The sequence below is a fragment of the Candoia aspera genome, chromosome 2 (genome assembly GCF_035149785.1).
Source record: "Candoia aspera isolate rCanAsp1 chromosome 2, rCanAsp1.hap2, whole genome shotgun sequence".
In the NCBI taxonomy this organism is placed as follows: domain Eukaryota; kingdom Metazoa; phylum Chordata; class Lepidosauria; order Squamata; family Boidae; genus Candoia; species Candoia aspera.
Window position 1 is genome coordinate 231,076,681 of NC_086154.1, and position 25,646 is coordinate 231,102,326.

Here is a 25,646-nt window from a genome sequence, read left to right on the forward strand (position 1 = left end):
TTTTTTGGAAGATGCCCACTGCCAAAAAAAGTGAAAACCACAGATCAGAAGCATGTATAATATGCTAATACCACTAATATGCTGATGATGCCTGCTCTATTCCTGCTTTCACCAGATGGACCATATCCACATGGTAGCATGGGCTGTTCAGGGCCAGTGAAGTTGCATGCTCAAAAGATGAAAATACTCTAGACTGGCAGCTGTCAGGTCCAATCAAGAGATGTATATTCCTCCTGTGAAGGTCATCTGTCCAAGCAACCCAGACTTTTTGTTTGTTTGTTATAAACTAGATATGAAACCTGACTGGAATTGGCCAGATATCTTTCATGCCCTTGCCACCTTATGGCTTGACCTTTGTAATATGCTCTACATGGGGTTGCCCTTGAAGACCACTCAGAAGCTTCACCTGGTCCAGAATACAGCAGCACAAGCAATTTGCTCTGGCAGATTGACTGAAATGGTAATAATAATTTAAAAAAAAACCTAAGCACACAGGGAAACAAGCCTTGCTAAAGAAAAGTTGGCATGGATTCTGCAAAGGTAAATCTTATCATTCCATAAGGGTCTTTTTAAGATGGCTAAATCTTTTACTTAGGTTAGAAAAGTTTTTAGCTTTAAGATTCTGCTGTGTTACAAATGCAATCCATGTTTTTGATACCTATTTACTAATTACCTATCATTATACAGGTCTGCATTGATGCTTGTGCTATATCCACATTAAACTTTTTGATACCTGGCTTCCATTAGTTTTCAGGGCAAAGGACATTTGAAAACTAATCAAACTATTTCTGTGGTTTGAACACACACACAGTCACATGTCAGCATTTCATCACCAAGAAGAAGCACCGACCTATTGAACATAAGAAAAAGTTCCAGGTCAGTGATTCTTGTAGTTCAATAGAAAGTTTGGCTTAAACACAAACTGGAGAAAGAAATTGTTTGTATCTCTGAGCTACTGGGAAATTAATCTAATCTATAATTGTGTCATAAGAATCCATTAATAAACTGCTATGCTTTAAATGCCCAAGTTGGGCATTTGAAAATTTAGAAGCAATAAAATATTGCTGAAAGTAGTAGTCCAGTGTTCAGTGCTGGGGTAAAATAATATTCAATTAAATAATATTCAATTAAATAATTTTTTAAGCATCATCCCTGTATGTTTTCAGTTTATAAATTATTTTAATTATTATATATAATAATGCAGGAAATAATTAAATTTATTTATTTATTTATTTATCTAATTTGTCCCCGGCCATCTCCTCCTGTTGGGGGACTCTGGGCAGTTTACAACAATCGATTAAAAACAATAACCATAAAATACCAGAATAAAATACAATAATAAATCATATAAATAAAGGTAAAAATAAAGAATCCAGGTGGTGAAGAATCTAAAACAGTCCAAGTGTGGGAGGTCTATAGCAACCATCCCCATGTAGATCTATTCCCCTCTCCGCCCCAAGCGAGGCGGCAGAACCAGGTCTTCAGACTCCGCCGAAAGGCCAGGAGCGATGGGGCCAATCTCACCTCTGGGGGCAGCATGTTCCACAGGGCAGGAGCTACTGCAGAGAAGGCCCGCTTCCTGGACCCCGCCAGACGAAATTCTCTTACAGACGGGGTCTGCAGCATGCCCCCTCTGCACGATCGGGTGGGACGGGTTGATGTAATGGGGAAGAGGTGGTCCCTCAGGTAACCTGGCCCCATGCCATGTAGGGCTTTAAAGGTAATAACCAACACCTTGAATTGGACCCGGAAGCAAACTGGTACCCAATGCAGCTCACACAGCAGTGGTGTTACATGTGCCCTTCTGGGGGCACCAAAAACAGCTCGCGCAGCTGCATCCTGGACCAGCTGGAGTTTCCAGATACTTTTCAAGGGTAGCCCCATGTAGAGCACATTGCAATAGTCTATCTGAGAGATAACAAGGGCATGAGTGACTGTTCGAAGGGCCTCCCAGTCCAGGAAGGGGCATAACTGGTGCACAGCACTTAGCTGCACAAAGGCTCTCCTGGCCACGGCTGCCACATGCTCTTCGAGCAGGAGCCGTGAGTCCAGGAGGACCCCCAAGTTACACACCGGGTCTGTCTGGGGCAGTTGAATCCCATCCAGAACCGGAGATGTTAATGTCCCGGAAACAGAAGAACCATTAACCCACAGCCACTCGGTCTTACCAGGGTTCAGTTGAAGCCTGTTGTTCCCCATCCAGGCCCCCACAGCCCCCAGACACTCGGAGAGGGTGGTCACAGCATCACTTACTTCACCCAGGATGGAGATATACAATTGAGTATCATCAGCATACGGATGATACCTCATCCCATGATGACGGATGATCTCACCCAGCGGTTTCATGTGGATGTTAAAAAGGAGAGGAGACAGTGCTGATCCCTGTGGCACCCCACAAAGAAGGGCCGTGGGGCCGATCTCTTCTCCCCTATAATTAATTCAATATATTAAGAACATTATTCTACTTTAAGAGTTTGTCCCAATGATCGTTGCAATGCTGTATCTCGTGCTAAGCATCTGTGTAAGTTGACTTACTTTGTAGCCTATCACATAGAGAAAAATTTGCATATACATAGGATCATAGTTCAAGCCTGCAGCAAAAGAACACTTTTGCTCATTTCCATGATGACATTAGGGTAAAATATGAATGCACTGCAATTCTTATCTAGAATTTTTCTCAGCCTCATACTCTTAAAGATAGGGGGGTATTTTTTATTATTACTCTAAAAATAAGGATTGGAGAAAGCCTTCATCCAATATTTATATCTTCTTAAATTAAGAAAGGAAGGTGGTAAGATATCAGTAGTATCTTTTGTGTGTGAATACATGGCGTATACCATCTAGTTAGTGGGATATGGATGGTAGTATGTTCTCTTTGCAAGGTAGAGTCTGAAGTGGAGATCCTAGCTTGTATACAAGAATATAAGCATGCTTGGGGTAAAACTGGGTTTTGGTTGTATTTGTGACATACTGGCCAAAATGCACCAAACCTGACCAGTACTGTTTTTACTGTTGGTGGGTTGGTGTAGTGGTTAAGGCACTAGGCTAGAAACTGGGAGCATTCTAGTCTCACCTTAGGCACAAAGCCAGCTGGTTGACCTTGTGTAATGGTAAGTGGAAATGACCTTGGGAGGCAGGAGGAATTGCTGCAGGCTAAACAATAGTTAGACAAGCAGCAGCTGAGTCCACAGAAAGAATGGGGCATGGCAAATGTCTCAGAGGGGACCTTCCCTAGTTTCTTGGACTGTAAATGCAAGGGGGGAGAGATGTACTTTCAGACTTGCAAGATTCTGTTAATGTAACCTTACAATAAAGGTAGAGCGAGTACTTCTGGGTATGCTTCTTAACTGGACTACCTTGCAAGGCTGACACCTTGGGCCAACCACTCTCTCTCAGACCTAGGAAGCAGGCAATGGCAAACCACTTCTGAAATCTTGTCAAGAAAACTGCAGGAACTTGCCCAGGCAATCCCCAGGAGTCAACACTAACTCAAAGGAACAAAAAAAGAAGAAAAAAAGAGAAGAGAAGAGAAGAGAAGAGAAAAGAAAAGAAAAGAAAAAAAGAAAAGAAGGAAGGCAGCATAGGAAACAGGTGTGACTAAGGCTGCTACAGTGTATTTCCTGCACCTTATTAAAAAGTGTTATGTGAAAGTCTCAACTTACCAAAGACAAGATGGGTGGTAGAGGTTAATATCCATAGGCCTATCTTGTCAAACTAGATTAGATAGCACCCTTTCTTTTATCTTATGTCCTGCCTTTATTTTTGCCTTTAATCTCTTACTACTTTTCTTCTTTTTCTGTGTTTTGCATAATATTGCTATCCCAAAACAATAGCATGCTGGGTATGTAGAGCAACCCTTTTAAGAAACTGACATTAGAAATAGTCCTTCGTGTTTTCAGTAGCAAACATTTCAAATATGATGCAGTCTGTATTTTTTTTTTTTAAAAAGGTCCCTAAATCCACCTCTAAATGCTTACCGATGTGAACAGCACTCTTTTTCATTAACTTACAAAGAAGTTCAAAAATATTTTCAACTGACAGCCCAGGGACGTGAAATTGTTGGAATTGTTTATATTTTGTTTCAGGAGAAGAACTGAAACTTCCAGATGAGGAAACTGTCTGGAGCACACAGTCATCTTGGGAATTTCAAAAAGACAATTGGTTAGCTTCTTTGCAAAGTTATCAGAAGTATGGAGGTAGCTGAAATAAAAGATGCAGTTGATCATGGACAGCTTTCTTCATAAGTATTAAGTTATGTGGTTATGCTGGGAACAATTTCCTAACCTATAGACATATTATGCACGTACTGTATGTATGTATGTATGTGCACACACGGACACTGAATTTTCTTTTTTTATATCAATCAAAGCTCCTTACTGGGACACTACTTTGCAGTGGCCTAACCTATCCTGATTCGTGATGATATCCAATACTGCAAACATATAATTGCAAGAAGCCTACAGCTCAAACAAGATGCAGAGGCCTAGAAGTAAAGGAACTAACTTCTGGGGTCCAGGACAGGAATGAAGACAGCAAATCAGAGTTGAGGAGCAGGACCATGGACAGTGATTGTGCAGTTATGAACAGGGGATATTGCCTTGATACTTGGCTGCAAAAGGCTGAGAGCGAAGCCATACCACTTTGTTGGATAAAGAGGCCAGGCTTTCTTGATGCGGCTGTTTGCTCCTTCAAGGTGGTGAGTTTTGAAAATATAAGTTCTCTATGAATACTCTGCAGAATTTTCATGACCCTTGGATTCAACAGTGCATTCTTCAGAGCCAACTGGAAAAGCTGCCTTCTCAGATTGGGGGCCAGGCTTGGCTGCAATATTTGAAGCTAGTATGTCTATTCTGAATGGGCTGGGAATTCCTTTTCAAAACTATTTCTGCTTGAGGACTTGCGTCCAAATGTCAGGATCTGTGGTCATCAGGACACATCCCAAAGTTAGTTCAAGAGAATTATTTTTGGGGATCCTTGCCTTGTCTTTTCTCTATGCAGGCATTTCTCAACTGATGATCTGCAGTGGTAATGGTTTGTGGGTGCTGGGTACTGTTTCTCCCATCCTTTTCTCACTACTGTGCACTGCAGTTGGCTGTTTTCTTTTTTTCTTTTACTATAACCATTCTCATAAATTACAATATTAAATTAAATTACTCTTGGAAACCTGTCTTGATAACATTGCTGACCCAGAATGATGTTTTGTTTTTTATTGTGATGTATCCTGCTGCCCTAAAGTGAAATCGTAATAGCTTTAGTCTTTCAAATGCATAAGAAAAAGATGCCCGCAGTTCACATGTCCAGTTTTTTGACAACCAACACATTTCTTGTTTATCACCAGCATTCAGCATCTAAAGGAAGGAGGGGAAATGGGCGAGAAAACATTGCCCTGGATTCCAGAATACTGATGACATCCATTAACCTGACTTTTTAAATGACTTCAATGTATGAAATGTTAGGTATCTTTGCCCCTTTCACACAATTTAGAAAGAATCGCATACATATTGAAAAAAATAGAGAAAGAGGATTTACCTATGTAAACATGGTCTTGCTTTCTTCTGTATGCATTAAATGCATGCACTTTCAATCCATATGAAAAAGGTTTTGAAAAGACATTCTGTACATTTATTCTGCACACTTCTCAGTAAAGTACTTTATCTCTTCCTGTACTGTACAAGGCCCAATCCAATTAGGGAAAATAGGCTTTTCAAAGCCAAGCTCTGTTTCAAAAATGTTTTTTGTCCATTCAGTACAAATCAGCTGTAACTGCAAACATCACAAACTAGCTTAAGGACTGAAGTACAGGAAGCTGCTTACGATGAGTTAGGCCATTGATCCATATAGTCCAATACTCTCTCTATTGGCCTTCCCCAATATGATGCCTTCTGGATGGTCAAGTTGGTACAATGGGTGCTGTAATTTAACCCATCTGGAAGGCACCCAGATGGGGAATGTCTTGCCTACTCTACTGGGCATCCAATTTCCAGAATTTCAGGCAGAATTCCGTCCCAGCTCTATTTCAAAATCTGTTAATTATCAGAGTCTCTGGTGGCATGCAAAGAAGGTACTCAGAGCTTTAGCCCCACTCTAAATATTATTCAAGATCATTTGTACCCTGAAACACATGACAAAAGATAAAAGGAGTGGCTGAAACACTCAGGCCAACTAAGACAGCAACAGTTACTAAGCACAAGTTCCTTTACCGCTTTAAAATAGTTGTATTTTTTTTTTAAATCAATATAACCTATATAATGCATCAGGATTTGTGGGTTGCTTATTCCAAATATGAAGCAACTGGTTTTGTGTACAAGTAATTAGGAGAGAATGCAACTGATGGAACAAAGCACAATGTTTTAAATTTGTACTGTATACTGATTTCAACAGCTGCCCCTGGAACTAATTTGTTGTTGTGACCTTTCAAGCTGATGCTGACTGCTGCAAAAGAGAAATGAAAACTTTGAGCAAATTTAATTGCTTTTTCTCAAGCAACATTTTTAACATGACTCTGATAGAAAAAGTTAAAGAAATTGATGGCAACATAGGAGGTCACATATTGGAAAACATTCACCTTTCTCCAGCCTTTCTTTAAGTATATTTATTCATCTATGATGCACATTTTTATGTACCTATTTCTTGTTAATTTAGGGGGAAAAAATCAAATGTTCAGCAGCCTACTCTGAAGGTTTAATAGAGGCTACTTCAAAAAGTTTGGAAAACAAGTATTGAAATAAGATCTATTTTTGCCACCAAAAATAACTTTTAAATTAGAGCCAGCATCCAAGAAAAATCCTTGCTCCTTCTGCTGAAACATCCTGTCTCTTGTATCACTAAGTATGATGGGAAGTAAGAAAACATCCACAAGAAATGTTCTTTTCTTCCTCTCTTCTCCTTCTTCCATCCCTCCCTGTATAATCCTGAATATATCCAAGAGTATGTTGTAGTCCTTGCGTAGAGTCTTGTCCTGTGTCACTGTAATCTTCCTCCCTCCCTCCCCACAAGAACAACTGAAACTTGAAATAGCACTCTGCTTCTTCTCAGCATTTCTAAAAGTAGTAATCAGAGACCCTTACCCTCAGCAGTAAAAGAACAACGTAACTAAAATACACAAGGTGCATTTCACTTAAGAAATGTTAGTGAAAACACATTGCAGTGTTTATTTTAAAAAGTAGATGGCCTTTTAGAACAAGAACAGTCTTATTAGTGGTTGTAGATGTCGCACAATTTATTTGATTCCTTTACTAAGGCTATCCATTTTATCCCATCTTTTCAACAAGATGCTCCTAAAACAGATTGAAATAATACTTTTGTGAAATTCAAAACTCACTACATTGATTTAAAATCCATCAGTTTAAAAAAGAAAGAAAGAAACCAATTGCATGGAATATAAATCCAAGTGGATGTGAGCAGTGTTTTACTGCTTGTGTGCCTTGCAAGTACAGTATGTCACCCACATCAGTTGGACAGTACATCATTCACAAGGCCTTGAACTATTCAGAAGAAATTCTGCTGTTTAACCCTGCATTCATGCAGAGAAGTATGATTACTTTGGCAGTTACCACTGGCATGGTGTAAAATGAAAATGAACCCTTGTGCATGTTCACTCGTACTCACTCTGAGAATGTCTTCATCTCTACCTGTCATTCATGCCAATTTCTACACTAGATCACAGAAGCGTTAGTCTCCTAGTTCTGTTCAAATAAGATTCACATGGGTTTAGATTTTTCCCCCAGCAATCCATAGGCGTTGCCACTTAGGCCTGACAAAAGGGTTGCATATGATTGCATTTCCATTTAGTATGAGGAAGTCAGTGACTTCCCATCCCTTTAAGCCCCACCTGGGAATGGGTTAATTGTACAGAGCGACCAAAGCTGGCTGAAGCCATGCTGATTCCATTACTGTGAGAATGGCACCTGCAATGGAATCATTTTTCTCATAATGTAGGTCAAATCCTTATCTCCAAGTTCCCTTTTTCCTATGCTTTCCAAAATGCAAATTAAAAGTATACAGGTTTATCTATTTATTAAAGGTATTTGGTACATGCTACTTTCATCATATTCCTTAGGCAGTTCACAAGAAAAAATAAAACATTTAAAAAGCATATATAATAAACAATATAATAAATACTTTATTATATTAAAGTATTTAATATAAAATAATAGACTAAGAGGACACACAATCACAAAAACAACATAATACAGTCAGCAAGGCCATACTGTGTCTGAAAAGCTTGAGAAATAAAAAGATTATCCTGTGTTTGTTGCAGGATTAGCAGTTATCCTATGTTTCTCAAGTCTGTTTCTTTCCAACAGTCTCCTTGTGGCATACAAATCATAGGCATCTTGTATGTGGGTGGGGGAAATGGTGACATGTGCATGGTGATGTACTTGTGCATGAGCCATCTTTCTGGCATCATCATGGTTAGTTGCAGATGCTACTGATGAGTTATTATAAAAGACATGGGAGGTATACAGTGTACATTTACTCTCTGTCTCTCAATAAAATTCAATTACTGAAGAATATTTCTTGGACTTTTGAGAGAACTGGGGAGCAACTAAGAGAACAGAAATATAGTAGGACATTCTAAATATAACTCTTATACTAAGGAAAACCCAGCACACGCCCAGCAAAATGAGTTTGGTAAAGCCACTTGGCCACCTTCAAACTTTCACTTGCGAGGTCATCAGTGTCAAATCTCATTTTCTGTTTTAGGTAGGGTGCCAAGTCTTGTAATCTGAGCATCACATTTCATATAAATTGGACTGCACAGTTCTTACCGTTGACTAAGCACAGTGAAACTCTTCATTCCCTCCCCCAATCCTCTGTCTTCTAAAAAGTCTGATCCCAATATCCCCCATTTGCTATTTAAGCACGCATAAACAAACTCCTCTTTCGGCTTTCACCAGGAACGTCTAAACTGACCTTGATTTGTCACCTCCTATATTGGGAATATTTTCCAGGACAGTTGTTCTCTCAGATTCTGTGTTCTGTGGTGTCAAATTAAGCACACTGCATTTATAAACTGCATGTCAAATGATAAGTCACTGAAAGGAATGCTTCAGAGAAAGTATTGGTATTTTTTCATTGTCAATGTTTGCTTTTCTTTCCTTTAACATTAGGAAGTATGAGGAGCTAAGTTTTCAACTGAGCTGTCAAAAGTTTAGGGACAGAAATTCTAATCAAGTACAATCTAAGTTGTTCTAATCTCTAGTATCTGATTATATTATTATGGCTTAAAAATTAATAAAGCCCATAAAGCAACGGTCCTTCTAAAATTTAAGGCCTATTTGAAAAGACACAGAGCATGCCAGCCAAAAAGAAATCTGGATACCAATCAACTTTCAGATTTTTTTTTGTTTTCCTCTAGTAATGAAACAAAAAATCCATAACAACATTTCAGCCTCTCTAGTTAATGGAAGACATTTATGGACGTGCTGTGACATTTTCAAATTGCCTGCTCAGCAGATTGCCTGTAGAAATGTTATTGTTATTTGCATAAGACAGATTTGATTTTCAAATATTTAACTTGTTTGTTTCAGGATCACTATCTAGAGTAGAAACACAATGGCCTGGTAAATACCACTGTCACAGTTTTCTGCACAGTTATGCAAATGATTAAATAGTTATCTCTTCAAAGGCTTCAACAAGTAGCATTTTGAGTTCATTTTTAAAATAACCCTATTTGAAATGTCACAGCAATGGTAAATAAAAAGTTGCAAATACAACTGACCTTGAAGCTGAAGTGACACAAGTCCTGTATGCCAGCAGCCAGGAAGTGTAAAGCAAACTCAAGTTTGTGTGGCAGCAGAATTACAGGTCACATGAGAAGCAAAGTGAATGATGGAGCGACAGGGAGGGAGCACTAAAGAGAAAGATATCTTTAACTGGCCAATCTCCTTCCATTCAGGTATTTTAAAAACATTTGACCACCGAACTAGGTCCCTGAAGGCATAATGATCTGTTGGGCACCTTTTGTATTCTTATTGTTAGATAGGTTCATCTAGCCTTCTATAATGTTTTTTGTACTTAAAACAAAATATCAAATTGACACTCCTCAGTCCCAACCAGAGTCAATCTTTAATCTGTGTATTAGTACATTCAGATGAACTTGATCCTTTTTGAAGTATCAGCTTTGTACTGCTGAGACAATGCTTGGGAAGATTTCAACATATATATGGTAGGGTATATTCCCTGTCCCCCCACTCCCAATACCTCTTGCTTCTTATTCTCATGGATTGTGAATTGTGCATGATAGTGTGAATTGTATCAGCGAAGTTACAGGTTTCACATGCTCAGGTTAATCAGCATGCATATTTGTGAAGCATCTCCAAGGTTGGCTGACTGTGCAGTTTTTTTCTGGAATCTTATGACCAGTATCAGAAATGACAATAGAATATAAGTTGGGGGGGGCAGTGAGACCTTGTACTTTTTTCATTAAGGAACTGCCACACAGCTGTGTGGCAACAATTTGCCTGAACAGATTTTGCGTTAAGTTTTACTGCCTTACTCCAAGTTATCTTTGAAGACATTCCCTACTTACAAGAACCTCTAGTACCATAAGATAATGTTAGATCAGCACTCTGGTCATTATCAAGTTGGAAGGCTACAGGAACTGATGGAATATCCACAGAAATATGATGAGCAATAGAAGAAGAATTAGGTTCTAACCAAGCTATACTAGCAAATCAACACAGTGGCCAACAGATTGGAAGAGGTCAATCTACATTTTAATACCAAAAAAAGGAGACTTAACAGTGTGTGCAAACTATCGTACAATATCCTTAATTTCACATGCTAGTAAAATAATACTTAGGATCCTCCAACACAGATTAGAGCCCTACATGGAAAAGGAGATGTAAGAAAAGGCCGAGTAACACAAGATATTTTTGCTGATGCATGTTTGATAATTAAAAAAACCTAACAATACCAAAAAGAAATCAGTATATATTTCATTGATAATAAAAAGGCTTTATGTTGGTCATACCAAGCTGTGGAATGTGCTTAGAAAAATGAGAAACCCAGAACATCATTGTCTTCATGTAAAACCTATATATAGGTCAGGAAGCCACATTATGGACATAATATGGTTAAACAGACTGGCTTCAAATTGGCAAAGGAATGAGGTAAGGCTGTAGACTCTCCCTTTATTTATTCAACTTTTATGCTGAATATATATTAAGGGAAGCTAAACTGGAAGAAGATGAATGTGGTTTTTAACTGGAGGAAGAAACATCAATGACTTGTGCTATACTGATGACATTACTCTGATAGCTGAAAATGCAAACAATCTGCAAGCTCTAGTAATAAAAGTCATGGAGCACAGTGAAAAACGAGACTAAAATTAAATATAAAGAACCAATGACACAGGTAGAAAATATCATGGACAGCCAAGAAAACAAATAAATGGATCACCAAACAAATCAACCCAGAGTTCTCACTTGAAGCACAAATGACCAGGCTCAAATGATCGTATTTTGGACACATTATGCAATGACCTAGCTCTTTGGAGAAGTCCCTAATGCTGGGAAATGTGGAAGGAAAGAGAAGAAGAGGATGACCAGCAGCAAGGTGGATGGACTTAGTTACAGTTGGTGATGGGTCCAGGTTAGGGACAGATCGTCATGGAGAAAATGTGTGAGAGTTGGGCGGCCATATAAATTTATTAAACGAATGAATGAATAAAATCTTTGTGGTCATTAAGAGTCAATACCAACTTGATAGCACATAATCAATCAATCATCACTCTGATGTCTGTGGCAATGTTTAAGTTTCTGAAGTTTTTTCAGCTACTTGTCTTTGTCTTCCCTTTTTTTAAAAAGTCAATCAGTATACGCCATTGTATACAGGTGTTTGTATGTACAATTGAAAAGTAACAACTTATCCAGAAAATAAAAATTAAAAAGAACAAAAATCAGTCCATCTGATCCAGGCTTATTTGCACATTAGAGCAAATAATCAAAAGAGAATCAGGTGAATTTGTGAAAGATGAATGACAATCAGTATTTAGAGCTGTTAACAATACTGCTGTACAGTAGTAGATCACAAAGTGGTTTCTGCAAGTTATTATGTAGGCTGCTTGGATGTGTGTCAACTCTTCTGCCCCCTGCCCCCTGAGGAACATATGCAGCACTGCCTCAAATTGGCTATGAAAGAAGTATCAAATAGGAGAAAATCACAGGAACAGAAAGGTTTTACTAAATAAGTGTGGACTTTGGATCAGAATTTAAATATTAAGAACAAAACATGAATACAGTACATGGATTATTATAACAAGTTGTTCATGGTAAATATTTAATAAGTTATATAATTATTAGAGGTGAGGTATGATGGGTCTCCAGTAGTCACTTTCAACTTTCACCTAATAGAAACTTGGTAGAATTTGACAGGAGAATGTATTTCCATTCTAGGATAACTAAAGTGCTTTTCTCTGCCAGATAATACATCCTTTCTGTTGTTAGAAAATAAAACTTTTAGGATTCAGTTTTCTTGTCCACGTAAGCCATTTAGCTCTAAGCACCCAGTATCAAAACCTTGCCTAACTACTTCCATGTACAACATTCACTTTTAATGTGGATAAGACTGTGTTTGAAGAACTGATTAATACACTCAAATATGTTTTTGTTCATGAACATCCCTTAAGTATAATTCTAAGGCTGTAATTTGAGGGATGTGTGCATGTGTGTGTATGTGTGAATACATAGATACGTACACATAGTATATAAATTTATAATATATAAAATAAGCAAGGCAATTAGCAGAGTCTACTCAATTTTTTCCATCCACAGAATAGTCTAAAAAACAGGAGGCTAAGTTTATTGGATAATTTCATGTACTTGCACAATAAATCCTATAAATTCTAATCTGCAGCTTCTATCCATACTGAAGATACCTCCTGTTTTCCCTGTTCCCTTCTGGTCTTGCATTGCCCTCTCACCTCACACCTCTATGCATTGCAGATCTCTGCCAGGAACATATTTTGGATACCCAGTGCAGAAGGGCAATCTTGAAACTTGATTCTTTGGAAGGGCTGGCCAGACAGAAAGATTTTGGGATGAAGCACAAGATATACAGCCCCCAAACTCACTTTCTGACTGCTGCACACTCTGCTTTTGCCTGATACTGAAGGAAAAGGGGATTCCCTTTCCCATTTGGGAAAGATAAGGGTAACGTTACAGTGATTCTCTTGCCTAGAATGGAGGGGAACTATTCTGGGATATGGGAAGCACCTGAGAAGAGATTAGAAGAGACTCACAATACACAATCTGTCCAAATGCAGTAATATATGAATGATTTTAATATGCTTGGGACTTGTTTTCTTTAATTAAATCTTCTAGGAACTATACTTTAGGAAGATGCTAGACAGTATGGAATATTCTGTAGGAGTATTTTGTCTACCCCCTCCCTCCCTACAGCAGAAATGTATGTGGAATCTTTGTTTGGTTAACAACAATTAATCTAGGCTTGCTAAAGATTTTGAATGAAAAGGTCAGAAAGCAAGGACCACACAGAACAAGAGTTATCATATAATTTAATGGAATATATAAATTAAATAGAGTAAAAACTGATAAAAGCACCTTCAGCTGCACTTAGAATCCAAAATAGGCAAAGGGCCCCCTGAAAGGACAAAGCTAATATAAAATGAAGTACAAGAAAATCAAAATAAATAACCAATCACTAGATGTCACAAACAATCCTCACGAAATGAAGTTTAGGTTCTATATAGGTTCTGTGAAGGTGGGAGGCTGACTTACTCTAGAAGCAAGAAAACTAAAAAGTACTGTCTTGGAAATTAGTGTACTTCTCTTAAATAACTGATGTGTGAAATTTTTAAATTTTTTATTAACATAATGAAACTATCAGTAAATTAACTGTTGGTCAAATAATTCATGCTTCTGTTTATCATGCATCACACTGCTGTTACCTTTTCCTGATAGGCATTTATGAAAAGAACAATCAATCATCTTTGACAAAAGAGAATAAACAAGTATCTATAAATAACATTGTTCACGTCGAAATCTACCGTATTCATTAACCAGAAATACTTAAACATGCCTTCAGCATTCCTACTTAAGTTTTTCTAAAAACTTGAGAATTTATAATTCCTTTAAATGTGCAGCCATGCATATAGTTATATAAAAATAGGCCTTTAGTATGATTAAACTTCCTACTGAGCAGATAATGCATAGGATTTATAGTTAGACAAAACTAGATTTTCTGGGCAGACAATACACTAGAAATGCAAATGAAAAAAAGCCACACAGATTAATTTTCCATTGTCAGAGTTTAGCACTAAGGAATAAAATCTCAAATATGACCAAATGATCATCCTTTTTTAAATAGTAATGCTCCTGAAAGGGTTTAAAGGAATTTTTCATCTGCTGGCTGATAGTCATTGGAAAAGTATACTTTTCCACTCTAGTTATTCAAAACTGGTATTAATTGCATTTTTAAAAAAAACAATGAGTTTATGTATACTTTCCATGTAGGGAGACTACTTTTATTCAGGGAATCAAAGAAGTCTTAAAATGTAACTTGATCTAATCTGGGACCCATATACATAAAAAAATAGATCTGTTAGTAATTTATTCAAGTCAGATAAACAAAAATATTTTTTTCTGCCATGTAGTATCAGCAACAAATACTTAAATGCATTCTTCCTTCTGAATTCAATAAGGAGACAATGTGAGATGAAAAATATTATTTACTGCTCTTTCAGAGTTTTAAAAAATAGGACAAATATGTTTTTACTTTCCAAGGAATTGACAAATTACTGCTGTTCAAACAACCTCTTTCACTTTACTCTTATTCTCAACTAGAATTAATGGTGAGGGAATGTAATATACACAGATTGACTTTTGTAGCAAAAGTATAAGTGAATATGCAAAATAATAAGTAATAAGTAGTTCTTATTGGACCATGGCTGCAATCCAAGTCTCTGGGCACAAAATTCTATATAAGCTTTCAAAGACTGTTCAGTGTTGGAAAATATATACTCTTTAGAAGAAAATAAGGGGTCTCTCTATTAATGTATGCTGCAGAGCAACTGTTTTAATGCAGGCTACACTCATAGAAGGGACGCGGTGGTGCTGCGGGTTAAACCGCTGAGCTTGCCGATCAGGTGGTCAGTGGTTCGAATCGGCGTGACGGGGTGAGCTCCCGTTGCTAGTCCCAGTTCCTGCCAACCTAGCAGTTCGAAAACATGCCAATGTAAGTAGATTAATAGGTACCACTTCGGTGGGCAGGTAACGGCGTTCCGTTCAGTCATGCCGGCCACATGACCACGGAATTGTCTACGGACAAACGCCGGCTCTTCGGCTTTGAAACGGAGATGAGCACCGCCCCCTAGATTCGGACACGACTGGACTTAATGTCAAGGGAAACCTTTACCTTTACCTTACACTCATAGAAACTGGCTTTTATAAAAATTAAGGTGGCCCTGCAGTCATGATCATATACAGGCCCATCCACAAGCACACAAATATCCTTGTTATAGCTAGCCCAGTTATGTGAAGCTCAATGGTAGTTAAATGAATATACAGTGCCAAGAGCAGTGATCATGGTGTGTCATGTTATCCATGAAAAATGAAGATACATAAACTCTATACCTTTATAACTTGTTTTAAAGAGCATGAAAATCCATCAGAATGTCAAAATTATATATGATTTTTTCATGCTATTTCTCAGGTTAACCTACTGATTATAAGTCACTAGACTCTGATACCAATGCAGAGCTGAGGGTTACTTATTGTCTTCAATGGGTGGGGGCCAGAAAGAGAGGTCCATCCTTATAATAGGATATTTCCTTGGAACTACTTTCCAGGATGAAAGAAAAAAAATCAACTCATTTCATCTGCTAGTGCATAGGAGAAGACATGACAATCTCATTAAGACATACATAGTTAACAAAAGTTATATGATAAATGTAGTACTGGAAAACAAAGTACAAATTACCAAAGGGACTAATCTACTATAGAGACAATGTTGCCACAAAATTGCAATATCAAACCAGTCCCTTTCAAGCTTGTACTGTATATCGAGCAACCATGCAAGACAGTGCATTAATTTGCATACCAGAGCATCTCACTATATTGCTATTATTAGAGAATGAATAATATTTTTATAATATTAAGCTAGCATTTAGAATGACACACTGCTATTCTTCAATCTTCTTTCAATTTTGGAAAAAGTAGATACAGGAAAATTAATTTATGAACAGACATTTTCAGTTAAAATTAACAGTTTTAGTGGTGCCCACAAAGAGTGTCAAAACAGGCAAGTTGGCAGATGCCTGTTTTGATACCTCTCTCACCCCACAGACAGTACTGAATGGATTGCAGAGGAAATAACGTTGTTACATATTATATTGTTGCTTCTACAAATACTCTTTCATTTACAATTGGCTTGATAAAGTGCAAATTTGGTCAAAATACCTAAATAATGCCTGCTTTTTGTGGATTGGGTTGCATCCAAAGGAGGTTAGACAAGATTTCTTCTTCCAGTAACCTGCCATCATTTATTCAACTCTAACAAAACACAGTAGTCATATTTCATTTTGCTGCCTCATTGCCTGGCTCAGTAGAGTGATTGCCCACCTTTTCTTCAGTCCTTTATTTGTTTCCAAATCTCTACTTCTGTCAAGCAACAACTTCTTGACTCACATCTCTGCCATGTGGCTTCATGCCTCCAACAGTTGCTTCTCCGTGACTGAAAAAGTATCTCTGTGAGACTCTGCATCCCTTAATGGAGAAGGGAACTTAAATTTTTCTCAGCTTTTGCCCCTTGCATTCTGTAGAGGCATGTCATGCATAATATTTCCATTAAACTAAGTTCTTGGTAGCTGAAGAATGATATTCTCATGCTGGCAGTCTGGGCTCAAGTTTTAGGGATAGTTCATACAATGTGTCCTCATCTATGATGAGTCTTTTGTCCAGCAAGTACTGAGTGACCTGGAAAAACAAGAATATGAAACAATTGCTTGGTAACACTGGAATCATTACATACTTCCTTGAATAGAATCATAGTCTTTGTCAAAATGAGACATTTCAATCCTGTTTTATACAAACAAGAGATGAAGAAGATAGAAAATAGATATTTATTTAGAAAAGAACAGAAACACCTTTTTAATGCAGATGGCAGGAGGCCATGGGCACAGTCAGACAATTCAATCTGCCATAATCCTACTAGCTCTTCCATCCAAGCAATGTGGCTATAAACTACCTTCTGTGGTTTATTTTTAGGTTGTCATCTTAGTGAATGCAAAATGATGGCTACTTAGAACCAGAACAATCCAGAGAAGAAGCCCATGATTTATTTTAAGCTTCCTCTTTGGCTTGTATGGTAATGTAAAAAAGAAATCATGAATAGTAACCAGCCATGTCCAGAGGGGGGCAAGGGATTTAGAGTGACATAAGCTGGTCATGGTGTCACAATGCAAACTCCAGCCCTTTTCTACGTAATCACATTGCACACACGCACAAAAGAACTAGAGTCTGCAGCACAATATTGGGATACAGCTATGCCACTCTGAGCCCCTTTGCCCCATCCCAGATGCTTTTCTGTTACTAGTGTATTCATGATTTCTTTTTTAGGATGCCTAGAAATATGCATTCTGACTAAAACAGCGAGAACTTGCAGATGCTGCTTATGGTAACTTTATTTGCATGAAATTAAACAGTTCTCCCATGCTCGTGAGGAAGCAACAGCAAGATAAACATGCCCAACTCAGATTTCTTCTGGGAGAAAGAGCATTAAAGAACTCAAATAGAAGATAAATCCAAATGGAAACACATCTTCTGGTTCAGCTTGTTAACTAGTCTTAAATCAAAGTTTTTTAAGACTACACAGCAGAAGACATTTTGAATCTGGGAATCACAAAAAATGTCCTTTCTCCATTCTCTTCCCCTCTGCCAGTCCTATACAGTGTTAAAAAGCTCCTATTAAAGACCACCTGAAGCCAGGTTAGAAGTACTCATGTAAGGCCTGGGAATACATAGGAAGACTTGGTTGCATGTCCCCACTTACCTCTTTTTCCTTCTTGTAACTTGGATTCTTATGTCATAAATGATACACAAATACATTTTTACTATTACTGTTCAGGTTTACCCAGAGTTAATTTCTGAGTAATTAATTTGTGTCCCTGGAAAGTATTTATCTTAAATAATCAAGGATTCTATATCATTTTATAAATTGCAGTTTCTCATACTATGTATTTAGTAAATGCAGTCCAGTCAAGGCAATCTACATTATCAGCTGCTGTATTTTAAGATGTTAAGTCATAGCAAAAGCAATAAATGGAAAGTTCCCAAGGATATGTTGGGGCACTTCCACACAGCCACCATTCCTCAATTCCTCAAAAGTAGTTTAGAGTCAACACACAGTCTCTTTATCACTCTACCAATTTGAGAGGGTAAAACACTGTATTCAATCAGTACCCTGTCCCCATTTACATTTTACTTCACTATAAATGCACCAATAATTTTTCAAACAATTGGAGTGTTAACTATTACAAGGCACAAAGTTGCCAAGTAACTGTATTTTTAAGTAATCAGAAATAATGTTATGGTAGCTGATGATAACCTAGAGAAGCTAGGTTATCCACAAGAACTGGTAAGTGGTAAATGATACTGTACTATTCCCACTAATGAGAAACAAGCCTACCAGCAAAAGGAAAGTTGATTTAAGAGTAATTTGAAACACACAGAGGTAAACCCAAAAATAAATAATGTCAGCTCTTTATTTCTGTGATGTCATGGGATAAGAGAAGTTCAAAGCTGACTTCGAACTGATGGAGAATCCTTGTGTGGGGGACCCATGGAACGGATATGAAGTTCTAAAATCAGAGGCATTTGATCAGCATTTCCACTGCATTTTTCCTGATTTCTATTTAAGGAAATAAAAACTAGTGAACATGCTGAATTAAATTGCTTTTCACCAGCAACTGTGACTGGGATCCTCAGAGGCAAGGCCTGCATAGATCACCTTGCCTCTGAAGATGCCAGCCACAGTTGCCAGCAGAACATCAGGAAATCTGTTGTCTAGACCATGGTCACTAAGCCCTGAAGCCAAACACTGCCCAACAGATACCAGCTGGGAAAGCCTACACCAGTATAATGCTGAATTAAACTTTGAGTCACAAACCTCTTCACATATCTAGCTGATGAAAAATATGGCACAGCATTTATTACTACATCCAGAGTAAGGTAAAAGGAGATATGAAAGTATTGTACCTTTTGTTGATGCTCTATGCGATAGGAAGTCTGTTGGAACTGACGTATTTCCCTGATAATATGTGATATCTGTTAAATAAGCAAGTATCAGTAATAATTTTTTGTTGAATTTTAGAATATTTGTTTGAATTCTAACTTTTCTATCTAGAATGGAACAGAATTCATGTAACAATGTTTTCATTCTTTGCTCTTCTTTCTGGAGCTCATTTAGTTTCTGAAAACTTCATCCTGGGGGCAAAGGTAGGATTTAACCTGTAGATTTATGGTCCAACCCAGTAGAATTAAGCAAGGAAAATACTGTCTTTGTATAACTGCTCTTTCAGGGACCTACATAAATATTATCCTTTAAGTAGCATTTTGGAATTTCCTCTTTATACAATTAATTTTCTAACAGCATTTCCTTGATGGTCCAAACAGGCAACAGTGGGCATGGCTTGTCAACTGCAGCCAATCAGGGTTGGGGAGGCATATTTGGTACTGCTAGGCCTTAGCATAAGTTCTGCAGTAGAGAAACTTGTTTTTTCTGTTGTTCTTTCTCTCCAGCTGCTTTTTAAGAGAGGGTATGCAAAATGGATTGGTTGAGTAGGTTTGGGTATTCCATAACACGATTTACTGGATAGAGTTAACTTAGTGCTGTACATGACTGGTTTTGCTTTGAGCTACATTTAACCCCCTTGGGTTTAATTCATTTTTGGTGCAAAGTCTAATGGGATACTAGATACTTGCTGAAGAAAATGGTAGGGATTCTGTATTTCCAATATGGTGCTTTTTCATCCAGTTTAAGTGTGATTGTGTGTTACCAGAGACACAGGAAAGATTTGACTGGGTTAGTGTCTATGTTACGGATGTGGTGGGAACAGGGCAAATGACAGCAATACTGATTCTCCAAAATATGCCAGTAGATGGTGATAGAACATTGACTGTAAATACAAATATAAACAATTGCTTTTTAATTTCTATCCACACTAACCTTGAAATGTAATCATATATACTGTTACCTATAAATCCTTACAATTTTTTTAAAACCTGTAGAAAAAATTACCATTCGCATTTTAGAAAAATTTACAAGGCCTTCTTCAGTGAAGTTTGGTGTTCCTTCTTCAATAAATACCAGATCAGTCAGGTACATCCCAAGATATGGCACAGAAGGGGGGTTGCAACTGCAGGATAAAAAAATGCCAGCTGTTAGGACTGTGATTTATAGATGGGCTTTCCTCACTTTCTCCACTATCAAAATGTATGCCAAATAAATACCTTTCTTTAGAAGTAAGTTGCACTATGTCTAGTAGAAACTACTCCAAATATGGATACTTAGGACTATAGCCTTAGAAAATGCTATATTTATTAGGCTGAATTCATGGCATAACTGAGTTGTATTTAACTTTCAGATTTGATTGTTGATATACTATTTTAATTAATTTGACTAATTGCAGGAAATTAAGCATGTGAATAATATGGTAAGAGGGGCAACGTCCAGCCTATGGACTACATGTAGAACATGCACCTATTCCAAACATATCCTTTTTCCTCTAAACATATTTTCTGTGCAGAGAAAACAAAATGTTAGTTCTTCACTGAGTCCTTTCCCTCAAAGAAAAGGTGCCAAGGTTCTTCTTCACTGTCCATTGCACACATTATACGCTCAATGGAGCTGCGGGCTGCTTTTCCCTAACTTATCCTGCATAGAACAATATTCCTGACTTTTCCTGCATGGAAGAACTGCAAGAGGATGGGTATTGGACTCAAGGGGAAGAGATTGGTAATGGGAGCTTCCATTCTTCAAATCGTTGCTGTTTGGTGTAATCTAATCTGTCAAGGATGGGATGGTAAAACTTCCATTCCTGTTTCATATCTGTATCTCTACTGGCTAACATTCAAGCTTTACTATCTCCTGATCTCTTAATTACACAAATGTTAGGGGAAAAAACAGCTCAGAGGTAAGAAGCAGGAGGAAAAGTGATTGAAGCCTCCCTGAGCAGAACTTAATAAAAAATATGGAAGAGAAGCCAAATTAGCTACAACTGACACAGTTATGATTTCCGGTTTAAATCAAAATTGTCTGTATAACTGCTGGGCTGAAGAATCAAAGGAGTAATGTTTTGGGTTTTTTTTTAGTCCATCATCCATTATAGATGTACATTTCAAATCATATGATGATTAGAACAAAATAAGAGACATACTTCTTGAGTGTTTCTCTGAGGTTTTTAAACCTTCCTTCAGATGACACAATCTTTTGAAGTTTATCCATAAGAGCTTTAGTCTACAAAAAATAAATTAAAAAAACAAACAAAAATGAGAAGAATGTAATAGAACACAGAAAGTGCTTCTTAAACAAGAATTTAGCTTCAAAGAAATGTGTATTTCTTTCAGCAATCTTCATTAAACATAGGCCAGCTAAAATAAGATGTTGACCACAGGCAAAACCCTTACGCATGTATTCATTGTTTTGTTCAGTTTGTTCAAATGCACATACCAATTTCAGAATTCTGTCCTACCACATACTAAATGTGTCAGTCCTAAAACAGGCTGATCATAAAATCATTTAAATGAACCCATAGCTGCATGAGACATTTACATAGATAAACATCATTTTTGCCAGAATAATGTTTAAACTGTTACAATAGTGCATCAAGAAACAGACACTTATGAAGGGGATACAAAAATTATTAGGTTAAATAGACTACACAATTTTCTTATGATGAAACTAATCTGGTGCTTGACAGTTTTCATACAGGGTTGGGTAACCTTTCTTTTACCCAAGAGTAAGCCTTTTTGTGAAAAATCTACATCAGTATTAATTACTTACTTGTTTAGAAATCTTTGCCCAGGTTTTCTTTAGTCTGTAGATTGCACTTCTGTTGAAGGCTGATGTGATTTCAAGGACGCCATTGTAGTTGTGCATACATCGGCAGATATCCGCCACCGCAACCCATTTCTCAATGGTACTAGCACGGGAACTGATATCAGTGTAATTCATAATTTGGGATGCTACAAGGTTGCTCATCTAAATGAAAGAACTAGCCCATAAATATTTGCATTTACAACATTGAATTAAACAAAATTAATGATTTAAATATGTTTGGCTTTTAGCAAGTAAAGCTACAGGTAAGAAAACATATATTACAAAAATGATGAAAAGCAATAGGGCAGACTTTCACAACCTGGTACCCTTCAGGTATATTGGGAATACTTATAGCACATCTGAAAGGCGCTAGGTTGCAAAAGCCTGTAACAGAACAAAAACAAAGACATTATCAAACAGATGGCAATGGCCTCTTTCCCTGGATAGTAGACCCCAATATTTGAAGCAGACTCAGTATTAGGTCTATTCTGCAATCTCTTTATTTCTCTTGTTGTACCATTTGCTTCCATATCAGGGGTAAGCACTACATTATGTATCTGAATAGCTTATATTTAAGTAAATACAGAATAACCTTTTCAAGCCAGATTAGATGTGTTACCATCAAATATGCTATATGGTACATTTCAAAAAATTCCCATCTCTTACAGGATTCTGTCCCTGTAATGGTACTGATCTTGAAATGGTGGATCATATTTTGTTGCACTGTCAATTTTATAAGAGTCTTCAGCAGAAAGTTATCTGGCCTATTTTAAAATCCAAACCAGGAAGAGATACTTCTGAGTATGTAAAAGTTTTACTTGCAGATGAAAATCCTAAAATTACAGTGGCTATAAAGAAAGTTTTTTAGTAACAAATCAGGGAGTTGGGGTTTTAAGTGTATTATGTAATATTTATTAAAAATACTATTTGTTAAACTGTTTTATCCAATGCCAAGTTCAGATTATATTTGTAACTTGCTTTGGGGCCTTTTGGCCATAAATAAAATTGATTGATTAAAAATTGATTGAATAGATGCCAATAGCATGCTAAGAGCAAAACCTCAATAAGACACCTAAGCAGGGTAAGTAGTAAGTAATATAATTTGTTTTATTTTAGTTTATGTTCTTAATAAAATACTGTATACCTTGGTTTCTTTTGCCATTGCTTGGCGATCTCAGCAGATTTCCAAAGGTTCTACTTTTTAAAATGCTTACTGTCAAACTCCTGGCTACTCTTCAGGAAAAGTGGAATTCTTTGGTGATTTTTATGGTCACAGAAATATATTTAATCTAGCAGTATTGTATTCTTAGAAAGTATTCTGTATTTTTATGACAACTCACATCGTTAAAATGTTGGCTGGTTTTCATAATATAAGGTGTTCTTTCATTTTTATCCAATTTCATCCAACCCTGCCCAAGAAATTCTCTGGAAAATGAGGAAAAGAAACACCAGAAAAGAGAATGTTTATTTCTGTTCACTCCATTTATTTTGGAGACAGCTTCACAACTCTGGAATGAATACTTCTCAGCTACTAAAAATTGGTTATGTATGTAAAAGTCTTTACTTAAAACCTTTTAAAAATCTGTAACCAATATTTGTTAAAGACTCCATGTTTTCTTTGGTAAACTTTCTATAGCCAGGTCTTTAAAGCAAGAAAAATTAGGAGACAAGTTCTAAAACTTTTATACTACTGTAGGGTCCCACTGAAATCAACTATAGTCCTACTTCCCTATTTAACATGATCGCACAGTGAGAACCATGTATGAGCCATATTGCTTCATATAGCTTCTTTGCACACAGATATTCATAGGATATGCTTTGAATAACAGCACCCTCCCTTTGTTGATTTAGAAAGTGAAAAAGGGGCAGACCTTAGGAAAGCATGAAGACACCTTCTACTGAATCAGAGCACTCATCTATCTAGCCCGGTTATGTCAACACTGCCTGGAAGTAGTGTCCAAGTTTTCAAGACAAAATTTCACAAATGATTATTCCTAGTTTTATCTAGATATGTTACAGACTGAAACTGGCTCCTTCATATTCAGAACGTGTGCTCTACCTTTGAGTGTTCCTTCCCTGAACACTATACTGTATATTCAGCCTTTAATGGCCTTGCTATCTGTCCTTCAGACTTCCTGAATTGGCAGCACATACAGAAATTTTGCTGTTGGTTCTTTGGTGCTGTATATGTTAGCCTTTTCAGGAAATGAACTGTATCCTGCTTACAAAGAACAGCACAGAAATATTGTGCTATTACTTTATTGTGCTTTGATCTTAGACTTTCATGATACATTTATGCTGAGAGATATGCACCAATTTCATCTGTGCTAATTCCACTGTATGTATTATCCATTCCAATTTTATGTGAATCCTTGTACCATCCAAAACTTTGCTTAGAAATATTTTCATTCCCATGATGATGATCAGAAAACCACTTACTCATAAGGTATGCTTCTGAAAACAATGTGATCTAAGAGAGTTATTTGTTCAGCAAGTTCCATGGCTGATAGTGTTTCAAAGCATTCTGGTTTTGGACAGTCTAGCTGTAAGGAAAAATATATACGTACATGTTCAAAACTGTTTAAAAGGCAATTTCAACTTTCTCATTTGTTTTATACAATATTAGGTTAATATCTGTTTTATCAATTTTATTAGTCAGATTTTATCATTTGTAGAAGGAAAATCATGAAGGGGGAAGCGCTTATGTAAGCAAGCTCTCTGTTATGAAAGTGAAATAGTTACTTGGCACACAGTCCAGCCAAGTCCTTGTTGAACTAATTTCAACAGAAATAAAACACAAAATACAGTACACAGGGAAAAAATTCACCTTCCATAATAAATTTTCACTTTTGCTGATAGATTATTTATCCAGCTTTACAAATGTTTATCATTTTTATAAATATGAATGAACTTCTCTCAAAATTTTAATGTTCTATTTTATTTCTCAAATTAATACATAAAGACTTTGGAAGTTAAGAGTTCTTCCAAAAGGGTATTGATAGGGTCTATTATCATCATTCAAAACAGCACTTCACAAATTAAACAAAGCCCAGAGTACTTATTTGCGTAATCCAAAATTGGTTCCCCAGTGTCATAAACTAATAAAACAATTTCACTGTAATTTTTGGGTCTTACAAGTAGTCCTCAGGTTATGACAGCAACTGGGACCAGAATTTTCATCACTAAGCAATGCAGTCATAAAGCACAATGTCACGTGACCGCATCACTTAGCAACATCAATCCTGGTAGTCCCGGGTGCTGTTGTAATCCAAAGACTACGTGGGTCGTTAAAAGAGGACCTCATGTGACCAGAGTCCTAGGCAAGCAGAGCCTAAGAGCTGTTGGCGGGTGCGTGAGTGCCATGGGCAAGTGCTACTAAGTGTGGGCAGGCTGTATGCTGTGGGCAGGCACTACTTAGTGCAGACAGGCCAGAAGGGACCACGGGCGGGCACTATGGAGCATAGGTGGGCCGGTGAGGGCCACAGGTAGGCCAGCATGGGCCACAGATAGGCACTACGGAGCGCAGGTGGGCCAGTGGGAGCCACTATGGAGTGCAGGTGGGTGGGGGGATGCTATAGGGGATG

The 25,646-nt window shown here is 37.3% G+C and overlaps 1 protein-coding gene across 1 annotated transcript in view; it reads right to left on the minus strand.

The window, feature by feature from the left end:
• Nucleotides 1-16,285: 16,285 nt before the first annotated feature.
• Nucleotides 16,286-25,646, minus strand: part of RASGRF2 (Ras protein specific guanine nucleotide releasing factor 2) — a 109,417-nt gene continuing 100,056 nt past the window's right edge. The window contains exons 21-27 of the mRNA XM_063295478.1: nucleotides 24,502-24,605; nucleotides 23,403-23,487; nucleotides 22,027-22,224; nucleotides 21,401-21,480; nucleotides 20,263-20,380; nucleotides 19,221-19,289; nucleotides 16,286-16,940 (exon numbers count right to left, since the gene is read on the minus strand). Of these exons, the coding sequence (XP_063151548.1) occupies nucleotides 16,848-16,940; nucleotides 19,221-19,289; nucleotides 20,263-20,380; nucleotides 21,401-21,480; nucleotides 22,027-22,224; nucleotides 23,403-23,487; nucleotides 24,502-24,605 (747 nt within the window). The 3' untranslated portion in view covers nucleotides 16,286-16,847. The remainder of the gene's footprint in view (nucleotides 16,941-19,220; nucleotides 19,290-20,262; nucleotides 20,381-21,400; nucleotides 21,481-22,026; nucleotides 22,225-23,402; nucleotides 23,488-24,501; nucleotides 24,606-25,646) is intronic.